Source organism: Tachysurus vachellii, chromosome 6 (assembly GCF_030014155.1).
Source record: "Tachysurus vachellii isolate PV-2020 chromosome 6, HZAU_Pvac_v1, whole genome shotgun sequence".
In the NCBI taxonomy this organism is placed as follows: domain Eukaryota; kingdom Metazoa; phylum Chordata; class Actinopteri; order Siluriformes; family Bagridae; genus Tachysurus; species Tachysurus vachellii.
The window spans coordinates 1,319,739-1,340,485 of NC_083465.1; the positions used below are offsets into that span (position 1 = coordinate 1,319,739).

Here is a 20,747-nt window from a genome sequence, read left to right on the forward strand (position 1 = left end):
AATAAAGTGTGTGTGATGTGACGACGCCCTGATTCAACTCTGTGGTGATAAACACAAACATCAACACAGATCAAGTGGAGCTTTTCTCACCTGCTAGTGTGAAAGAGAACAAAATCACAGTGTGAACGACCTCTCTCTCTCTCTCTCTCTCTCTCTCTCTCTCTCTCTCTCTCTCTCTCTCCTTCTCTCTGTCCCTCTCCTTCTCTCTCTCTCTCTCTCTCTGTCTGTCTCTCTCTCTCATTACTATAAAGAGAAGAACATCTCTTACTGATAAACTTATTATTTAGAACACAGGAGAACACAGGACCATGGAGATTAATATATAGTCATAGTAATAATAGTTATCATTATCAGTAATTACAGTAATATTAACAAACAGGGCTGTGTGTGTGTGTGTGTGTGTGTGTGTGTGTGTGTGTGTGCAGTTCTAATGTAAACATGGTTTATATTCCTAACTGTGAGATTGATGCCTTCGTTACTGTGAGTGTATGTTGTGTCTAGAAAAGTGTTTAATAGTGTTTGAATGTCATGGCTGCCTAATTGCTTTCTGGAACATTTCTGTGCTGTATTTGGTCTCATCTGTATGGCTTCTGGATGTTGCTCAGTGTACTGGGCTGTGTGTGTGTGTGTGTGTGTGTGTGTGTGTGTGTGTGTGTGTGTAGTGGTGTCCTTCCGTTAACAGTGTACAGACCCAGGCACTGACTGAGCTGCAGCAGATCCTTTCCATTTTTATTGACCTGCAAGTCGAAGTTGTGGTGGGGAAGGTTGGTCAGATTTCTTGGGTAATGTTATAAATATAAAATTGCTTTTATGTCCCCTCTCTCCAACACACACCCACACACACACACAAACACACACACACACACACACACACATCACATCCTTTGTTATGTGCGATTAGTAAGATACTCAGCAATGCTGTTTAAAGTCTATTGTACATAAAAGCCCTGATTTGACATGCGCATGTGTGATCACATACCATCTCTCTCTCTCTCTCTCTCTCTCTCTCTCTCACACACACACACACACAAACTAAACCCAGTCTGAACGTTTTCTTTCTTTCCTTTTTTAAGCCTCGCTCTGCATTCCATCTTACTTACTGCTGCATCTCCATTTCACCTCCAGTATTAATTTGCTCTTTGTGGGTTTGAAACCTCAACTCTGGACATTGTGCTGCTGCCACATGATTAACTGATTAGATCTAGATATACAGGGGTTCCTAATAAAGTGGACACCGAGTGTATATTTCATATTATAATGCAAAATAATCTCTGAGAATTTAGATTTGAAAAGCTAAAATCAGACACACTATACAGAAAAAAAACTCTACACACACACCCACACACCCACCCACACACACACAGTTCTGTTATTATTCTCTCGAGTGAGATGATTATGTATTTGTATAGATATAGAATTATTTTTTTATCTCAAGGGAAAATCAGACATCAGTCCACTAACTTGGCTTTGTTTTGCATCATATATATATTTTTTCCAAACAAAGCTTAATTATTGCATGCAGCACGACACGTGGTACCCTGGTTACCATGCAGTGTTGTAATGTAACGGAGTACAAATACTTCGTTACTGTACTTAAGTAGAAATGTCACGTATTTGTACTTTACTTCGATATTTAAATTTATGTCAACTTTCACTTTTACTCCACTACATTTCCTAGATAAAATGTCTACTTTTACTCCGTTATATTTCCACTAAGCGTCTTCGTTACTCGTTACTACAAAATAAAATCAGAAGAAATGTGTGTGACTGTAATAAGGGAGGTTTGGTGAATCACTGCTCCTAGATTGCGTTACGCTCCACACGCTCTACGGAGAAGCACAGGGACGCGCAGCGTGCACGCGCAGTCAGAGCTGGAGGCGTTTATCTATAACGTTAATCGGCGGAAAGCCGCAAAGAGGCAACCAAAAGCAGTGAAATGTCACTATTCTTATTACCAGAGTTGTAGCACAAACAAAATATTAATGCAAACAATCCATTCAATACTAAATAAAAATAACATTTATTTATTAATTAGTTTATTAATGACTGCATTCATTGGACACACTGTTTGTAGAGAATGCACACATACATGAACTGATCTGATTCGAGACTGGCATCATTACATCATGCATAAAATTTTGGTGTCCACTTTTGCCATTTAATAATACCATAACTTTTGGCTTACTATGTAGTTATATAATATATAATATAAATAATATATTGTTTTAAATTCTCACTGAGGGCTAAAACCCCCTAAAGATGAAACCCTACCGAAAATCACTGAAATTTTACTTTTTACTTTTACTTCAAATACGTAAGTACATTAAATATCAGAAAATGTCTTTTGATACTTAAGTACAGTAAATATCAGATACTTTAAGACTTTTACTTGAGTAATATTCTAGAAGGTGACTTTCACTTCTACTGAAGTCTTTTTCTAGTACGATACTTGTACTTTTACTCAAGTATTGCTTTCTAGTACTTTATACAACACTGGTACCATGCAGTAGCTAATTTAACCCTCACATTTCAAAGGGTGAATTTCAAAGAATGGTTTTAATTCTCCAATTAAAATGTCTTTCAGATCGATACGAGTCGGATCTGTATAATAAGCTGTGATAAAGGCATAACACAAGAAACGCTCCTTCTCCTGGGACCTTCTGTTCGGAATCAAGAAGGAAAAACAACAACATAGTAAGAGGAGGAACAAGCAGATGGAGGTGCTCCAGAAATCGGTGAAGGTTTGTTTTTCTTGTTCACTTTGGAATCGTTAGCAAATTGCCCCATTCTAAGAGAAGACTGCAGATTTTTATTGCTCATTATTGTGTAGTGAGCATGTTACTATTTCAGGCTCAGTCAGAAAACACTGAGAAATCGGAGGACATCGAAACTCAAGCTGCAAGTGCAGTTAGTGTTTACTATCAGCTTGTAGTCTTTAAAAGGAACAAAGTTCCAGGTTTCCGAATTCGTCTGTTTAAATGCTTGTAGACGCAGACGAGCAGCTGAGCAGCCGAGCCTCGCTGTTCAGCCCGGAAGTACAAGGTCACTCAGGCTCCCAATAACAAGCCAGTAGCCAACAGAATCCATGTCTAGGTCTCACAAACTACGCTGGAACACGAGCACAAGCGCTCCCTGGTGAAGACTCCGGCCCGTATGTCTCCCATGTCTCCTCTCACTGTGACTCCACACATCTGCCTTAATCACTGAATGCTCTGCTGAAGGCCAGTTGGTGGAGAGCTTAAAAAAAAGTCTAATAAATAAACTACATTTCTTCTTCTAGTCTAGCTGCCTGGCCCGAGATCTTCCTTTATCAGGGATTCTTTAACACTTTCAGATTCATCCATTGAAGGTTTTTCAGCTGCTGTCTGATGGATCGAAGCTTCTGATGACCCGTTGTTAGTCTCTGTATTCCGGGATTTTTCCTTTTTCATCATTCGGTGTTGAAGGATAATTAGTGAAATGATCACAGTGAGTAAAATAACTACAACAACAGAAAGCACAATGAGTCCTGCTCGCTGGCTCCTCTGGTCAGAGCCTCCATTTTCTGAGAAACAAATTAATTAAATAAAAACAGGTTCAGCGTTTTTATTTCAGATTTTATTTCAGTCCACTTTGTAATCCACATTATAAAAATCTTTATAGACTTTTCTGTTTAATCTTTTATTTACTATAATGAATTTATTGATTAATTTCTTTTTAAAAAATGTTAATAACGGCACATTTGCGGTGTTGTGAGTTAATGAACCTCTCGGGGACGTGTGGTCTTGATGAACTCACCTGAGAAGAGGTCGATGTTCCTCCTGATGGTCTGGTCCAGATCTGGGTTCTTCATGATGAAGGTGATGGAGGAGTTGACGGTTCCATTTAGGATCAGTTTACTGTTCACGCTGTACAGACCTGTGTGATGGTCCTTACTCAGCTGCGTGTGCGTGTGGTTGGTGACGTCCCTGGAGTTTCCCATCAGCCACTGCAGGGAGGGAGAGGGGAACCCACCCTCTGAGGTCACCAGAACCTCCATGTGGCCGTTGTCCAGCAAAGAGATTTTCAGATGAGGTTCATAGTAGAACGCTAAAGGAGGTGGTAGAGAAGAGTGCTGTGTGGTCGATTACCATGACAACCAGTAATGCTTCACCGTATGCACTAGGTAGCTAACATTTTACTGCACTTTATTGTACAGTTTCATCATTACCTGCTACTTTGAGGGGGAAACTCTTACTCTGCCTGACCAGCCGAGTGCTGACGGAGCAGGTGTACTCCCCCGCGTCCTCCAGAGTGGTGCGGTCCAGCCTGAGCGACGCGTTCCCCTTCTTCATCTCCTGGTGGAACAGGCTGGTGCGGTTGGCGTATGTCTGGCTTTGGTATTGTGGCTGGTCTTGGCCATGAAAGAAACTGTGGACCACCTCTAGGTTGTGCAGCCACATGATCATTATGCTGTCTGCGTCCCACGAGTCGCTCACTGGGAACACGCAGGACAGATGGACCGCCTCGCCGTACACACCCATCTGTACACCCGTGGGAACCGAGATCTCGAACTCAGCTACGGATACAAACATGAGAAGAGATCTTTAAGAGCTAAATCAACAGAAAAGTAAATATTCAGATAATCTGTGAATGTTTATCCAGGTGAGTGGTGAGTTCTGTTACTGAGAGCGAGAGTTCATGTAATGTAACATATAATGTTTTTGTTTGAATATTTTTACCATTGAAACGGTTTTGCAAGGCAAGAGACTTTTATCATGTAAATTGTGACAGAGGGAGGAAGAAGATGCTGACAAGCACATGCTGAAACAGGGAAAGTTTTCACTTTACAAGCTTATATTCTAAGTTAAATTTTACCTATCCAAGATAGAAAGAGACATCAGGTGCAAGATAAAGTTCTCCTGTAGTAGTAAGAAGACCAATGAAGTAAATTTTCTGTTAATGATACATGTGATTTATTTGTATTTCTGTTCAATAATTATAATGTTCAATAATTATAATTCGCTCTGGATAAGGGCGTCTGCCAAATGCTGTAAATAATGTCCTTTATATTACATTTGTTTTATTTTCTTATCATTAGTTCTCACAGCATTATTGAGTCTGATTATCCATCTGGTTGGTCAATAAAGCCAGTTAATCAAGAATTGATTGTGATACTGTGAGTATTTCTGTGCTCAGTTCACTGTCACTGTAACATGGTGATAATAAACAGAACCCACTGTAACATCCAGGTTATGTCTGTGTTATTAACACATTATCTAACTAAAACTTTACACCAAAAGCTTGACTAACACTCATTAGGTTTCAACCATCAGATGGAGACTTTTAATCTTCCTCTGAGCTGTAAATATAAAGCTGTAGTAAAAACAGACTTACTGTCAGAGGAAACTCCATGTAACAGCAGGAAAAGATTCAGAAGAGTCAGAGTCAGTGTCGAATCCCTGACTGATCTGAGACTGATCTCCATCTGTAACAGGTAGTGTGTGAGCATCAGGTCAGGATCTTCTCCCTGGGCTCTGTGTCTGAGGAGAAACAACAACATCAGGGTTCGAGTGGGAAAAAACATCATCATCATCATCATCATCATCATCATCATCATACAAACAAAAAAGCTTCTAGAATTCATTTATGTAAATTAATGATCTGTTTTAATCCGATTCATACAAAATCAGATGAAAGTCTTTTGCCAACTGTATAATGAGCCGCCATTACGACCCTGCATCTGCCTCAGAATGTTATCTTCATGATCATTTTAATCTCACTGCTAGTTTATTGTGTTCAGATGTGTTAAGTCAAGTCAAGAAGCTTTTATTGTCATTTCAACCATTTATAGCTGTTGCAGTACACAGTGAAATGAGACAACAGGATCATGGTGTTACATAAAACAAAGACAGAGATAAGGACTTAGTAAGTTAGTCCTAGATACATAAAGTGCAACTGTGGAACCTGGTGTACAAAGTGTGAGACAAGACAGTGTAGGACAAAAGACAGTGAAGACAAAAGATTACAAGACAATACAAAAAAAAAAAAAAAAAAGACAATACACAAAAGACAATTTTGTTGTAAACAGGTTGATGGAAAATATACATTAATATATGTTAACACGGACTCGCCACACTCTACAACCCCGTTCCCCCCCCCCCCCCCCCCAAAAGTGGACACTCCAAAAGTAGTACACTTAAATCATATTGATTTTCTTTATTTTAACTCTTATTTATTTATTTTTGTTTGTTTGTTTACCGTTGAATCACATTGATTCCATCATTTATATGCTCATTTTGATCTTTAATCTTTTTAACCTCTACACATACAGTTGATGTGTGTGTATGTTGTGCTCAGTACAGTACAGTTTCAGTTATTAAGGAGTCTGATGGCTTGTGGGAAGAAACTGTTACACAGTCTGGTCATGAGGGCCCGAATGCTTCGGTAAATTTTCCAGACGGCAGGAGGGTGAAGAATGTGTGTGAGGGGCGTGTGTGTGTGGGGTGTGTGGTGTTGGCTTTGCAGATGCCTCTGCAGGGTCTTGCGATCAGAGGTAGTGCAGTAACATGTGAGTGCAGTAACCCTGTATTCATGCAGGATCACTTTTATCCTGATCAAAACACTTTTGTTTTACAGATTTACATGGCTGTTATTTCTGTGTTATTTCTCTGTTATTTCTGTTACATCTTATTAATGTATAATTAAAATGAATATCTACCCCATTAGATGGGTGACATTTCATTTGGACTGTCCGTTGGCTTTATTCTGAAGAGTTGTGTACATGATTCTGTAATATTTGTTTCTGTGTATGACCTGAGATGTAGGAGAAAGTTCAGCCTCATTCCTGATCAAAACTCAGAAGAGTGAGTTTAAGAAGTTCAGGGCTCTCAAGTTTCGAAGACAGGCAAGAGTAACATCTACAACCCCCCAGCAACATTTTACATCATCATGGCCCATGGCAGAGGGAGAGAGCCCCAAAAAACAAAGTATAAGAAAGTGACTAGAAAGACTACATGAAAGTGTCCCCCTGACTTACAAGTGTTAAACATAATGATGCACGCTGTACAGTTTGTAACAGTGACTTCAGCATTGCCCATGGTGGGTTAAATGATTGTAAAACATGTGTTGACGTGACTTTAACACGTTTCTGCTCATGTGCAGATTTTTCATGCTGGCTAGTTGCCAAGGCTACATGAAACCATCAAACTCCTTAAACCTGTTTAAAGTTGCAATGGAATACAAATAAAAGCAGTTTACATAAATAATATAAGCAGCTTATATAAATAGTAAAAGTGATCTACATATTTTAATATAATTAACAAATAATTGGGTAACACTTTACAATAAGGTTCATTAATTAACATGAACTGCACTTATAAAGCATTTATTTATCTTTGTTAATGTTAATTTCTACATTTACTTAAACATTATTCAAATCTTGTTAACATTAGTTAATGCACTGTGAACTAACATGAACAAACTATAAACAGCTGTATTTTTATTAACTCTAAACTACTTTAAAGTAGTCTTTATAGAAGTTATAAATGTATATATACACAATATATATGAAGAGGACATGAACAGACACACGTGTGGGTGGGAAAAGATCAGATCAGATGCTGTAATGAAGAAGTACAGAGATTCAACGAGCATGTGTTTGGTGTCTAAAACAGGTTCAAATATCTACAGTGTCAAAGAACATTTTATACATAGCGGGACTGAGATTCGTTGGGGCCTGAAACAGGGTCGAATATCACAGTGTCAAAGAATATTTTTTACGTAACAGGACTGAGATTCTGCTGTAAGACTCACAATACACAATAAGGGTGTGTGTGTTAGAAGTAGGAAGGAGGCTATTCATTTATCCTCACTGGGAGAAAAATTTCAATTGAATTTATTTATACCAAAACAAACACATTTTGTGCAGAAAATCCATAAACAGTAAGTAATGAACCTTTTTTGAACACTTTTTTCGAGGGGCTGAGATCAGCTCCACCATCACGCTCACACACGATGCAACTTACGTAAACAATTCTTACTAAACATTTTATATAGGTTAACAATTTCATAAGAAAGGAAAACAAAACCAATAACAAAGAAATACAAATTATATATGTAAAAAGAAGTAAAAATAACAACATTATTGTGCTTGTGGTTACATGACCATATATCCCTGTGCAATTTTTCTTAATACAAATTTAAAAAAAAAAGCCTCTTGCGTTAGAGCCATTAGTTAATAATAATTTCAATAATCTAGTGTAACAACATTACGCTTGCCACACCTGGGAAGATTGGTGACCAGTTGGCATAAGACTTTACTTCATAGTCAAAGCTGTAAATATAAAGCTGTAGTAAAAACAGACTTACTGTAAGAGGAATCTACAAGCAACAGCAGAAAAGATTCAGAAGAGTCAGTGCCGATTCCATCTGAGCGTGAACTCCCTCTTCAGCCCTAGGGGTGTGTCGGTGTGTGTACATGAACAGCAGATCAGTATTTATATGACAGACACGTCACGTGTCTAATCCTGCCCCTTAAAAAATAAAAACATTCTAGACGCGTCATTAAAAAGCTTCAGCAGGGGTTGGGGGGGGGGACTTTTTTGTGGACTACAGCTACAGATTTAACACCATAGTGCCTTGATTAAAAAAAAAAAATAATAATAATAATAATTAAATTCTTTTAAATTAATAATATTCATAAAATGGGACAGATCTGGTTTACAAAGGGCCCACTTTGTTTTGTGTATATGGGACTTTCCTAATCCAATAAATAGCTGTATAATATATTGTTCATTACTTTCCAAATTATCTCCCTCAAAATAAAAACACACATCAAATACACCAATTTCTACCCACACAACCCAATTTTTTACTAATATAATTTTCCACATCTTTCCAAAAAAGTCTTGAGTACTTTTTCCTGACCACAAAATTCGCAAGCAATATTAAGCTTAAATCTTTGAATGAGAGTAGATCACAGGGGAAACGTTACAGTATGCTGATAGGTACGATCTTTATTTAATGGGCTGCTTCTTATGTGTTGTCAAGAATGAGCAAGAAACAGACAGCATAGGTTTGTCAGGGCAGATTCAGGATGTCACACAAGAAGCTTTACAGGTGAGAACATGTGGCTTTTAAGGGTACTGTCCCAGTGGCAAGCTGTTCTATTTCTTTCATTCTGTTTTATAATCATATATAATCATAATGCATATAAAGCATGATTAAAAAAATCATGATTAAAAATAAAACCTGTCATTTACACAAGGGTTAACTGAAAAAAAACCCCATAACACTAGACATTTCGTCCCCCCCCTTTTTAAATGATGGCTACGCCCCTGATATGGGTTGATCAGAAATTGTTATATTTATTGCTGATTGGAAAAATATTTACAGGACAGCATCAGGATTGAGCTTCAGATCAATGGTTTTGATCACGATAGCAAATGATCTATATTACAGAACAAGTTTTGCAACAATGAAAACAAAGCAATGCAGTGCAATTATGAAGTAAAATGTAATGAACGACATAACTTTCTTTTTTAACTTTTAATTTTTTTATGATCAGTGTGATTTTTTTTTATTTTTTTGGTTCTTTTTTATTTTTTTATTTCCACACCTGTGTGTGTGTGTGAGTGTGTGTGTGTAGCTTAATAATTAATTTGTAATATTTATAACAACTTACTACAGCAAAAACGTGTCAGACACACAGTGTCTGGTTACTGGTTAGAGACAGCTGAAGGTTTAAAAAAGAAAAAAAATCTCCGACAGGCAGAGACGCAATGCGAGTCGCATTCTACCAAGCAAGCACCACGTCTGAACGAACCCACGTTTACCAGAACTCTACTGGTTAGTAAGTACGTATTATTAACGTTACAACCCGAAGTAAAAAGCTGAAGAAACCCTAAATGTTAACGGAAAAGACCCGCGAACCCGAGTGACTGAGGGAGAGACAGAGAGCTGTTGTGTGTGTGACTGTGAGTGAGCAGAGCGAGACACAGCAACACAGTACATCTGTATGTGTGTAGGGGAGGGGCGCTGTGACTAGCCTATCACTGTAGGGGAGGGGCGCTGTGACTAGCCTATCACTGTAGGGGAGGGGCGCTGTGACTAGCCTATCACTGTAGGGGAGGGGCGCTGTGACTAGCCTATCACTGTAGGGGAGGGGCGCTGTGACTAGCCTATCACTGTAGGGGAGGGGCGCTGTGACTAGCCTATCACTGTAGGGGAGGGGCGCTGTGACTAGCCTATCACTGTAGGGGAGGGGCACTGTGACTAGCCTATCACTGTAGGGGAGGGGCACTGTGACTAGCCTATCACAGAACGCTGACCCAATCAGATACCCAATGATGATTTTCACTCAATCCGAGCACAGATATTGACTCGTATTACTCGTATAATACTCGTACTCGGCAGAAGTGCTTTATCCGTACCGGATACTTGTTTCAGCCGAGTATCCGGCTCATCTCTAATAAATTCTATGTAGAATTTTATTGTTGACACAAAACGTGTTCAGTAATATATAAGTACATATTGCATATAATGTGTAGTGCTACTGTATGTTTAATAGTACACTGTGTGTACTGACTACATGTATGAGCATATTGCACAATTTCACCTGTAAATTTCACCTGAATGTTAATTGTTTCTGCAATTTCTGGAGCTCGCTCCCAAGAATTTCACTCACCAAGGCACATGTACTGTGGTGATGTGACAATAAAAGTGACTTGACTTGACTCCATGTGCAGCTCAGGTGAGATTCAGGCAGTTTAACACTCTGTTTCATTGTTTAATTAAAAACAGGATTATTTTTTGTAAAACACGAAATAAACTACAGTGAGAAGGAGATAAGCTCGAAGTGGATTACTGTAACACTGGACACTGTAACAATAACAGCTTCGCAGACACAGAAACGTTCAGGAGACAAAATGTATAAAAATGGAGTGAGTCAGGAACCCTGAGGGACACCGGAGAGGGAATGTAAATCATCCTTTTGTAAATAGTTGGAATACACGACTGTGTAAAAGTTTTCTGCAGGTGTTAGTAAGTGTTTGTATTAATTAATACAGTTTTTAAGGAACTCTGCAGGTAGGTTGTTCCAAACATCTTGGACAACTAACACCAGATCTGGATCTGGACTGCCTCAGATCCTTCTCTGTGGGGACAAACATCACCTCCAGGATCCTTTTTCTTCTCTAGACTGAAGATGCTTCTTAATGACATGTGCTGCATGTTTGGGCTCGTCGTCCTGCTGCAGAATAAATTTGGGGCCAAACAGACGCCTCCCTGACAGTACTGTATGATGGATAATATCTGTCTGTATTTCTCAGCATGGAGGACACCATTAATCCAGACCACATCTCCAACTCCATCTGCAGACCTGCAAGGAAAATCCAGCTTGCTTCTCTGTTGCAACTTTAAATAAAATATATTACAACAAAGATTCAACAGAACAGAAACATGCTGTAAAATATAGTGACAACAATATAGTCACAAATAACCCCACACGTTATACATGTAAAATATAAACTTTGTACAATTGTTGTTTCCTATAGTTGTATGATCTGATGCCACCACATCGTTCATGGTGATGTTCTGATCAGATCAGACACTGAAGTTGCCCTGAGGAACATTTTTGTTCAGCCGAGTTAAAGTGACCAGGTTTAATTTACACAATGTCTCTCTGAGCCACACTGCTGACCATCTCAAACTACAATGTTGATTGTACTGAATCAATGTCCTGTTTGTGATTTCAGCATATTTGACACGCACATACCTGAGGTGACATTCATGATAGAGTCACACCTGATAAGAGTCACACCTTTAAGGAGATGTGGGAGCTCTACTATCAGTACTCCACTTCTGGTGGGGCTACTTACTGATGAGCAGGGTATATTTTTATCAATAAAGGAACTCAATGAGTAATACTATGGTAATACAAATGTGTTATTGTAGTACTGTGTGTTGTAGCGTAAAAGGTTTAGCTCCGTTTCACGCGGAAGACGACGTTCAACACCTAGAACAGTAGGTAACAGTAGGTATCCGCCATGCCGATGTTTCAATGGCTTGCGGCTAATGTCACACATGCGCACTGAACGCTCTCTCCACCCATATTGAAAAGACACGCCCCTTTCTGCTCATTGGCTACACGTTTGTTTTGTTTGTCGGCCCGACTCAGTTTTCTGAAGCGTTTCTCAAACATGGTGGACCCCCCCTTTAACCGCCTCACCTTCATGTTGGCTTTTAACCCAACGCTCTTGGCGAGCTGCCTCAGGTCCGCATATCTCATGGAGTCTAAATCCATCTTCACACCAAACCGGAACAAATTTCACAGTAAAACGAAACAAATTAAACCGCGGTTTTCTGTTTGAGGGGGACACGGTGGCTTGGTGGTTAGCACGTTTGCCTCACACCTCCAGGGTTGGGGGTTCGATTCCCGTCTCCACCTTGTGTGTGTGGAGTTTGCATGTTCTCCCCGTGCCTCGGGGGTTTCCTCCGGGTACTCCGGTTTCCTCCCCCGGTCCAAAGACATGCATGGTAGGTTGATTGGCATCTCTGGAAAATTGTCCGTAGTGTTTGATTGCGTGAGTGAATGAGTGTGTGTGTGTGTGTGTGTGTGTGTGTGTGTGTGTGTGCCCTGTGATGGGTTGGCACTCCGTCCAGGGTGTATCCTGCCTTGATGCCCGATGACGCCTGAGATAGGCACAGGCTCCCCGTGACCCGAGGTAGTTCGGATAAGCGGTAGAAAATGAATGAGCGAGTTTTCTGTTTGTATTTCCGTGTCAGCGACCGGACGCTCGATCCGACCGGAGCGCGATTTGTTCAACGGTTCAAAATCCGCGACGATCTCATTTTATTGGCTGTCTGCTCGTGACGCTACACAACACGCACCAATAGGATCCTGACTGACAGCTTTCCAGCGCTGCTATTGGTCCGCTGTCTGCGTGCGCGTGCACGAACTGTAGGTCTGTGAGGAAGGAGAAGAGTTTGTTTGTGGATAAAGATGTCTCAGGGAAACGGTTTAGTGAGTGTTTTAGAGCCGTGTGACAGCAGCAGCCAGAGCAGTGTGATATGGACCCAGTTAAGGGACATGGAGGACACTGTAGAGCGCGGTGTGGAGTATGACAAGTGCTCTGTGTTTCACTGTGCTAATGTGAAGTGTAACCTGGTGCTGGGGGACTCTTTAGGAGCCTGTGGAGAGCTCCAGGGTCTCAGGGCCATTATTTGTCTCAGTAAGTTTTATTTTTTACAAAGATAAACAGTTCATGTCCACTGCAGTTTCCACTCTCATACACACAGATGTGTTGTGTATCATGAGCACATCACATTCTCTGTGCAGTTGGTGGCAGGTTGCTGTGTTTCTTAATATTATTGTGATTATCTGCAGAAATCTGCAAGGATGTGAGAATAAGAGGAAAGATGGAGATGAGTAAAGAGGGTCCTCTTAAATTCTGGTAAGTAGATACACACTGCAGATGTGATGGTAGTTAAAGCTCTTTCTACAATATTTGGGACTCCAAACCCTGTGTACAAACCTGTATAACACACACTCACACATGTAGACACATACTCACACAGACACACACTTACACACACTCACAACACAGACACTCACAACACAGACACTCACAACACAGACACTCGCAACACAGACACACCCACACACACTCACAACACAGACACACACTCACACACAGACACTCACACAGACACACACTCCCACACAGACAAGCTCAGACACACACTCACACACAGACACACACACACTGAGACAGACACACACACACTGAGACAGACACACACACACTGAGACAGACACACACACACTCAGACAGACACACACACACACTCAGACACACACACACACTCAGACACACACACACACTCAGACTGACACACACACACTTACACACACTCACACACAGACACTCACACAGACACACACTCCCACACAGACACACTCAGACCACACCACATATTTCTTAACAAGTCTATAACAATAACTATATCGTAATCCTAACACTTCTGTATTAAATGCAAAAGTAAATACTGTATGTATTAGATGACGTGTCATTATTATCACGTTTTTAAGCATTTCTTGTCAACAGCAATGTAAACAAAGCGGACAGCTTGATATTGCGAAGACTTTTCACGATAGAGATCGAGAAAGCACTGATATCTCACAGCCTGGATTCTAATTCAGTTCATTATTTAAGTGTTTTGTTTTGTTCACACGTCACCCAGCACTTACAAAGCCCTGGAATGTCCCGGTTGTCGTGGGTTTGTCGGTTTGGTGCTGTGTTCAACGCCGCATCACTTGTCCTCTCTCAGAGGCCTCTTCTTGTTGCTGAAAGAAGCAGTCAGCTGGTGAGAATCACTTAAACCTCATAATGACGACACACCTTGGGGAAAAAGTCACACAAATTATAGTTTCCGTTTACGGCCACTTAAACGACCAGGATTACTTCTCTAACATGTTTAGTGGGAAAGCTCCTGTTATATTTTAGAGCTATTATTTAAATGAGTTTAGCTCAGAAGTCTGACAGGAAAAGGCTGCACCATTTTAACCCGTTATGACCGTTTGTGTGTTTGTTGGTTTCTCCTCAGCTACATGCTGAAAAGCTGCACCATCGTGAAAGCTTCCAAACTCTGCTTTGAGAACAGAGCGCTGGGAAGAACAATCAGTGAGGTGAGGAGGAATGTGGAGAGACTCTTCTTTATCTTTTGATTGCATTAATGTAAATGACGAGTAACAGAATCTTTAGTAGTAGTTTTTAATGATGTCAGAATTGTGCTCCACGTGAACATCTCGTACGGCTTGTACACTCAGATGAAACAGGACCTGGAAGCTCAGCTGAAACGCGTGGAACTTCTGAAGGACATGATGACCGATGACAGCAGACTGGGACACAGCCATCTTTCTCTGTCCACCACCGTCTCCCATTAGTGTCTCAGACTGTCGTTTATTAGATTCCTCTAAGTTTATGCATGTATTGAAATATTTCTTAAATAAAAATATATATTTTTCTTCCTGAATATTTTTCCTGTGCATTTGTCACATTAAATATAGATGAAATATTTAACGCTGTGAACTTGGAAGTGTGTGCCAGCAGAGAACGAGTGTATGGGTGGAGGTCACATCTTTCCTAAACAAAGAGGAAGTGCTAATTACTAATATCATTATCACAACTGTTGCATTCTGATGGATAAAAAGCTTTTTCTGCTGAATTCATATTTCCAGTCATTGTAGAGGCGCACGACGTTCAAAAAAGACGCTGGTGTAAGATTGGCACCATGCTGTTTTTATTGCTAAATTCTTATACAGATTTATTTTTTTTTTTAATTGTACAAAATCAAGAGGTTTATCTTCGCATGCTTAGCGCATCTGTAGTGCATAGATTTAACCACATATACCGTACAATCCATCCTGTGATGATAAACAAAAAAAATAATATTGTGGAGTAGAAAATAATATTTACCCTGGACATGGATTTCAGTTGGAAATAATATTTGAACCATGTTAAACTAACACTAAGGTGCAAATTGAGTGTGTGTGTGTGTGTGTGTATACGGTCCACTAAACCTGAATTTGCTTTAACTTCGAACAAGAAGACCATTCCAATCAAGCCTGTGTTGTTTGATTAATAATCACAGGCTACTCAAATATCACTCATCATGTCAAGGGTTGTACAGATAATACAGCAACTTTCCTCTCCTGACTATTTGTAAAATAAAAATAAAAGTTACATACAGAAAGGATTATAATAAAGCGAGTGAGACGATTATGTATTTGTATGGAATGTTTTTTTAACTTAAGGGAAAATCAGACATCAGTCCACTAGCTTGACTTCACATTCTTAACGTTTTGCATTATATATATATATTTTTTTTCCAAACAAAGCTTAATTATTGCATGCAGCACGACACGTGGTACCCACTTCTACCATGCAGTAGCTAATTTACCCCTCACGTTCCCACAGACAAACACCTACAGGCTCGCAGGCCGACTGATGTTCAGTGTGTGTTTAGTGTGTACTGTAGCGTGTGAAAGAAAGCGTCGTCTCGATCCGATTCCTTTTTGACTGCATAATCCACATCTGTGCTCGATGTCATCTGCTCATGTAGCGATAGAAATCATGCAGTGTGCATAAAGTACACTGTTTTGTTGTTGTTTTTTAACACACGAGGAGCTCGTTTTGGCCCACCGGAAATCCAGTACGCTTTAGTAATAAACATTAATAACGAACACACACCACGGCAAGAAATATGCTACAGGCCATTCCACAAAACACCGTTCTGGCACTAGAGTTTTCATGCATAATAGAATTATTGCTTCTAAATGATGAGGGTCTATCCGTGCCAAAAACACGAACGGCCCTGGCCTACCGATTCAAGAAGGCTCGGGGCACATGGAGACACAGAGGTCATGTAGCGAAGGGTGAAGTTTGAAGATTGGTTTTAATTCTCCAATTAAAATGACTTTCAGATCGTATAATAAGCCGTGATAAAGGCATAACACAGTCGACGCTCCTTCTCCTGAAACCTTCTGTTCGGAATCAAGAAGGAGAAACAACAACAGAGTAAACACACTGACTACACGATGTGATGCCAACATTTTTTTTGGCACGGATCGAACCTCATATGTAACATCTAACATAATGCGCAGTATGGCTTGCATATTTGTCAATGGAATCTAAAAAATAGACTTTGCATTCCAGTGATTGAGGTATTTAACTATCTACATCACCTTATTCTGATCGACTAGAGACGCTAACTACTCGTTAACTAAAATCTAGAACGTCTGCTACGTTAAAGCTAGCTAAACTAACCCTCCGGTGCATCCGAAACCGTGTCAGAGTGACGACGCTACCTAAAAGCCACTCCAGACTAAAGCGTTTTTTTTTTAAATTTTATTCTTGTTATTTTGTTGTTCGTTATTTATTTTGTCCTAACTTACAGCGCCGACGAGTACAGTTTCACCCTACTTAGCTAGTCGCTAGTCAGGTTGTTCAATGCTAACTAGCAAAAATTAACACTAAGAACATAAGATTATATAATCAAAAATAAAAGAGTTGTGATTTGTTGGCTCGAGGCTTTTAAACAAAGACCCAAAGCCTTTTTTTTTTGTTTCAGGAAAGTGATCTGAAGAAAATGATAAGATTAGACGACTAAAGATCAAAAGACAACAAACACACACAAAAACAAAAAAATAATAAATTTAAATGAAATTCTCCAAAGCTCACTATTCTCAAAGCTACACGGTGGTAATGAGACTAATCACCATCTGCTCAACTATTAGCTAATATGCGTTAAGGTTTATAAACTGGATTTCACTACAACTACTCTGCAAGCATCGAGTCCGCTCATGCATGGCCACATATAACGTTGGCACGACAGATCCCGCTACCAAACAAGCGGATGAAACTATACATCACTTAATGGAAGACATTGGTGATTTTGTTGTTTGTCGCACGAACAACTCGTCACTTGTTTGTACAATTTACACATTTATCTCGAAACAGGACCCAAAAAACCCCAAATAAAAACAGACGTATTGCACATATCCCGTCCGTAGACGCCATTTACGCTCAAACCGCACGGATTTGATTTCCTAAAAGCACTGTAATGTTAAAAGGTCATGACTGATGGAAAGAAAGAGAGAGAGAGAGAGAGAGAGAGAGAGAGAGAGAGAGAGAGAGAGAAAGAGAGTTCAATGTGATGTTTGCGCTTCCTTTGTAACAATCGTGTTACAATGCTTTTAGGAAATTTTTATTTAATTCAACCCATCGTCACTACAGGTCAAACACGGCAAGGCGCACACACACACACGCATACACACACACACACACACACACACACACACACACACACACTTCACAACTTCCTCGGGGAAAAAAGTAAATGTAATAAACGTAAATAAATGTGTGTGGGATTTAACTTTTCCATCGTATGACATAAATAAATGTCCATGCAGGTTAATAATCTGTTAATAAGCTGACTTGGTGTTCAGTTCTCCAAATAAAAGTTTGATAAAATTTACATTTCTTCTGCAGTTATAACCTTTTGTTAAACGATTACATTAGATGACGTTACATTGATGAACCGTTTGTGTATTTTATGTCATTTTCCACAACTCGGATCGCGAATCTCACTCTTCTTCTCGCCATCCGTTTACTAATCACACCTAGAGTATGTTTCGATGAGACCGGGTCGTTTAAAGCTCGTTAATTAGACAGGATTAAAAAGCTGTGTGAAACTTTACTGTCTACTGAGCTGAGTGAATACAGTTTGAGTTAAAAATAGGAATGAAGTAAACAATTCATCATATTAAAGGGGAAAACTAGCTCAAAACTCGGATGAAGAAAGAGGGAATAAAAGCGGCCTGGACTACGCCTCTGAGGTCATCCTGGATAAATGAACGGATGGATGAAGCATCAAATGCTACCCAGGTGCAGTGCTGAGCAGATCTAAAGGACTTGGGTGCAGGACAGGCTTCATCGTGCTGCTGAACCACTTCTCGTCTGCAGAAATAAGAATGAGAACAATACAAGCTGAAAGGACATAAAACTGTGTGATGAATCAGACCAGAAGATATTCTGTACTCCAACTCACCTGGTGCAGCTTTCTCTGGAGTCTTATACTCATGCATGATCAAATGATCGTCTTAGTAGTCGGCAGGATGAGGTCTAAAGAGACAAAACTGTTAAAATCACAGACACACACACACACACCCCAAAACTCTTCTAAACAGGGGTATTAAATTCTGGATTCTGATTGGTTTACATTAGTTTTGTGCATATGTTAATGCATAAAAATCATGGAACATGTCACTTTCAGTGTGAGGAATCCTTATGTAAAAATGCGAAGCTAACATTCCTTCAGACCTTCATCAAGGGTGTGGGTTCAAATACCAAATCTGCCTGTAAGGTTTTGAGGGACGCACTAAGTTGCGCGTGATCAGAAGGTTGTGGGTTCAAATCCCAAATCTGCCTGTAAGGCTCTGAGGGACGCATTAAGGTGCGCGTGATCAGAAGGTTTTGGGTTCAAATCCCAAACCTGCCTGTAATCATTTGAGGAACGCATGAAGGCGAGAGCGATCAGAAGGTTGTGGGTTCAAATCCCAAATCTGCCTGTAAGGTTTTGAGGGACGCATGAAGGTGCGAGTGATCAGAAGGTTGTGGGTTCAAATCCCAACTCTGCCTGTAAGGTTTTGAGGGACGCATTAAGGTGCGCGTGATCAGAAGGTTTTGGGTTCAAATCCCAAATCTGCCTGTAATCATTTGAGGAACGCATGAAGGCGAGAGCGATCAGAAGGTTGTGGGTTCAAATACCAAATCTGCCTGTAAGGTTTTGAGGGACGCACTAAGTTGCGCGTGATCAGAAGGTTGTGGGTTCAAATCCCAGAACCTTAAACCTTGCTATCTGACCTGAGATGTCCTTGAAAATATAAAGAAAACAATTTCTCCGTGTCTTTCTTTGCATATTAGTAACGTATTTATCTGTACAGAAATGACGTAGTCTGCAGGAATGCATCAGTACAGTTTAATGAAGGTGTAAATAAAGAATAATTGCGGTAATTAACACACAGGCGCATAAACAAAGAGCGTGCAGTCAATAAAACGGATTAAAGCATCATACCGAAGGTCTTCACTAGTTTATCAGAGTGATGATGAAAGACATGAATTAAAGTCCATTTCTGCGCGGTTCATGACCAGGTTGTTCCTCTGTATCCCGGCCCGCTGTCCCTTTCGGACAGACAACAGCTACGCCATTTCACATCCTGATTGTTACTAAACTCCACTTCCGGAATGACCTTCAGTGTGAGGCTGCCGCGCGCTGATTGGACAGACGGTACATCATTCAATCGTTAAGGCCCGCTTTTAGTTATACGGAATAGAAGAAGCCACGCCCACATTCCGTTATACTCAAAAGATATATGTTGTACAGACGCGCTATTTTAAAACAATAACAATATTTATTTATTTATTTATTTATTTGGTTGTATTATTATTATTATTATTATTATTATTATTATTATTATTATTATTGTACACGTGGTACTGACCATCAAACAGTAAAAATAAATGTACAGTTTTAGATTAGACACCGCTATAGTCAAATAAATAGAAAAATTTTTTTTTATATTTTTAATCCTTATTTATTTATTTATTTATTTATTTATTTATTTATTTTTTAATTTAATGCTTTAAAATTTCTTTAAGGATTCTGCACTTTCTCTCTCCTGCAACACCAGTAAAGGTTTAATGTCGGACCTCCAGTAAAGGATTATAGTAAAAGATTTGTGTTCACTGCTAGAAAGATAAGTTTATTTATTTATTTATTTTCAGAGAAAGAAGAACTGATCCAATGAGCTCTTAAACAGCCATTTTTATCTAGTTTTATTTTAAATAGGTTTACTCGGGTTTCTTAAAAATCATTTGTATAATTTTATCAGCCACAAAACCCTACTCATAATTTCCTCCAGAAATCACAGACCAGCACTTTATCAACACATCAGCAGTCGTCTGATCATTTTAATCCAGATGTATGTACATGATTCTCTATGCAGATGTGTACAATTACACACCTGAAAACTGCTGCTGTATTGAGTCTTTTATCATTCATATCAGTGACCCTCAGGTAATAAACACATCCTAATGGGTGCTTATCGTAAACAATGTAATTATGAATGGTGTTTTCAGGTTGTTGTGACCCCCCCCCACACACACACACACACGTGCTTTGCTATGCTCCTTTAACGTGCACCCGCCCACACCTCCCTCCATCTC

The 20,747-nt window shown here is 39.7% G+C and overlaps 2 protein-coding genes and 1 long non-coding RNA gene across 3 annotated transcripts; 1 reads left to right on the forward strand and 2 right to left on the reverse strand.

Moving 5' to 3' along the window:
* Positions 1-1,996: 1,996 nt before the first annotated feature.
* LOC132846885 (CD276 antigen-like) lies at positions 1,997-8,430 on the reverse strand. Its single transcript, XM_060871669.1, has 5 exons — positions 8,329-8,430; positions 5,356-5,501; positions 4,190-4,537; positions 3,778-4,068; positions 1,997-3,544 (listed from the first exon to the last, which is right to left on the reverse strand). The coding sequence occupies exons 2-5, from the start codon at positions 5,468-5,470 to the stop codon at positions 3,282-3,284; spliced, it is 1,017 nt and encodes a 338-aa protein (XP_060727652.1). The 5' UTR covers positions 5,471-5,501; positions 8,329-8,430; the 3' UTR covers positions 1,997-3,281.
* Positions 8,431-12,901: 4,471 nt separating this feature from the next.
* On the forward strand, positions 12,902-14,994 carry oip5 (opa interacting protein 5). The gene is made up of 5 exons (XM_060871305.1): positions 12,902-13,190; positions 13,346-13,412; positions 14,203-14,325; positions 14,566-14,647; positions 14,789-14,994. Exons 1-5 carry the CDS (start codon positions 12,962-12,964, stop codon positions 14,903-14,905), a joined length of 618 nt encoding a protein of 205 aa, XP_060727288.1. The 5' UTR covers positions 12,902-12,961; the 3' UTR covers positions 14,906-14,994.
* A 245-nt stretch (positions 14,995-15,239) lies between these two features.
* LOC132846886 (uncharacterized) lies at positions 15,240-19,761 on the reverse strand. Its single transcript, XR_009648551.1, has 3 exons — positions 19,597-19,761; positions 18,571-18,644; positions 15,240-18,479 (listed from the first exon to the last, which is right to left on the reverse strand). It is a non-coding gene; the product is annotated as an uncharacterized LOC132846886 (long non-coding RNA).
* Between the last annotated feature and the right edge of the window lie 986 nt (positions 19,762-20,747).

Coding starts and splice junctions, on each gene's coding strand:
- oip5 (XM_060871305.1), top strand. CDS start 12,962: ATGTCTCAGGGAAACGGTTTAGTGAGTGTTTTAGAGCCGTGTGACAGC. Junction 13,191..13,345: donor CAGGGCCATTATTTGTCTCA/GTAAGTTTTATT, acceptor GATTATCTGCAG/AAATCTGCAAGGATGTGAGA. Junction 14,326..14,565: donor CTGAAAGAAGCAGTCAGCTG/GTGAGAATCACT, acceptor GTTTCTCCTCAG/CTACATGCTGAAAAGCTGCA.
- LOC132846885 (XM_060871669.1), bottom strand. CDS start 5,470: ATGCTCACACACTACCTGTTACAGATGGAGATCAGTCTCAGATCAGTC. Junction 4,538..5,355: donor ACATGGAGTTTCCTCTGACA/GTAAGTCTGTTT, acceptor TTGTATCCGTAG/CTGAGTTCGAGATCTCGGTT. Junction 4,069..4,189: donor TTTCCCCCTCAAAGTAGCAG/GTAATGATGAAA, acceptor CACCTCCTTTAG/CGTTCTACTATGAACCTCAT.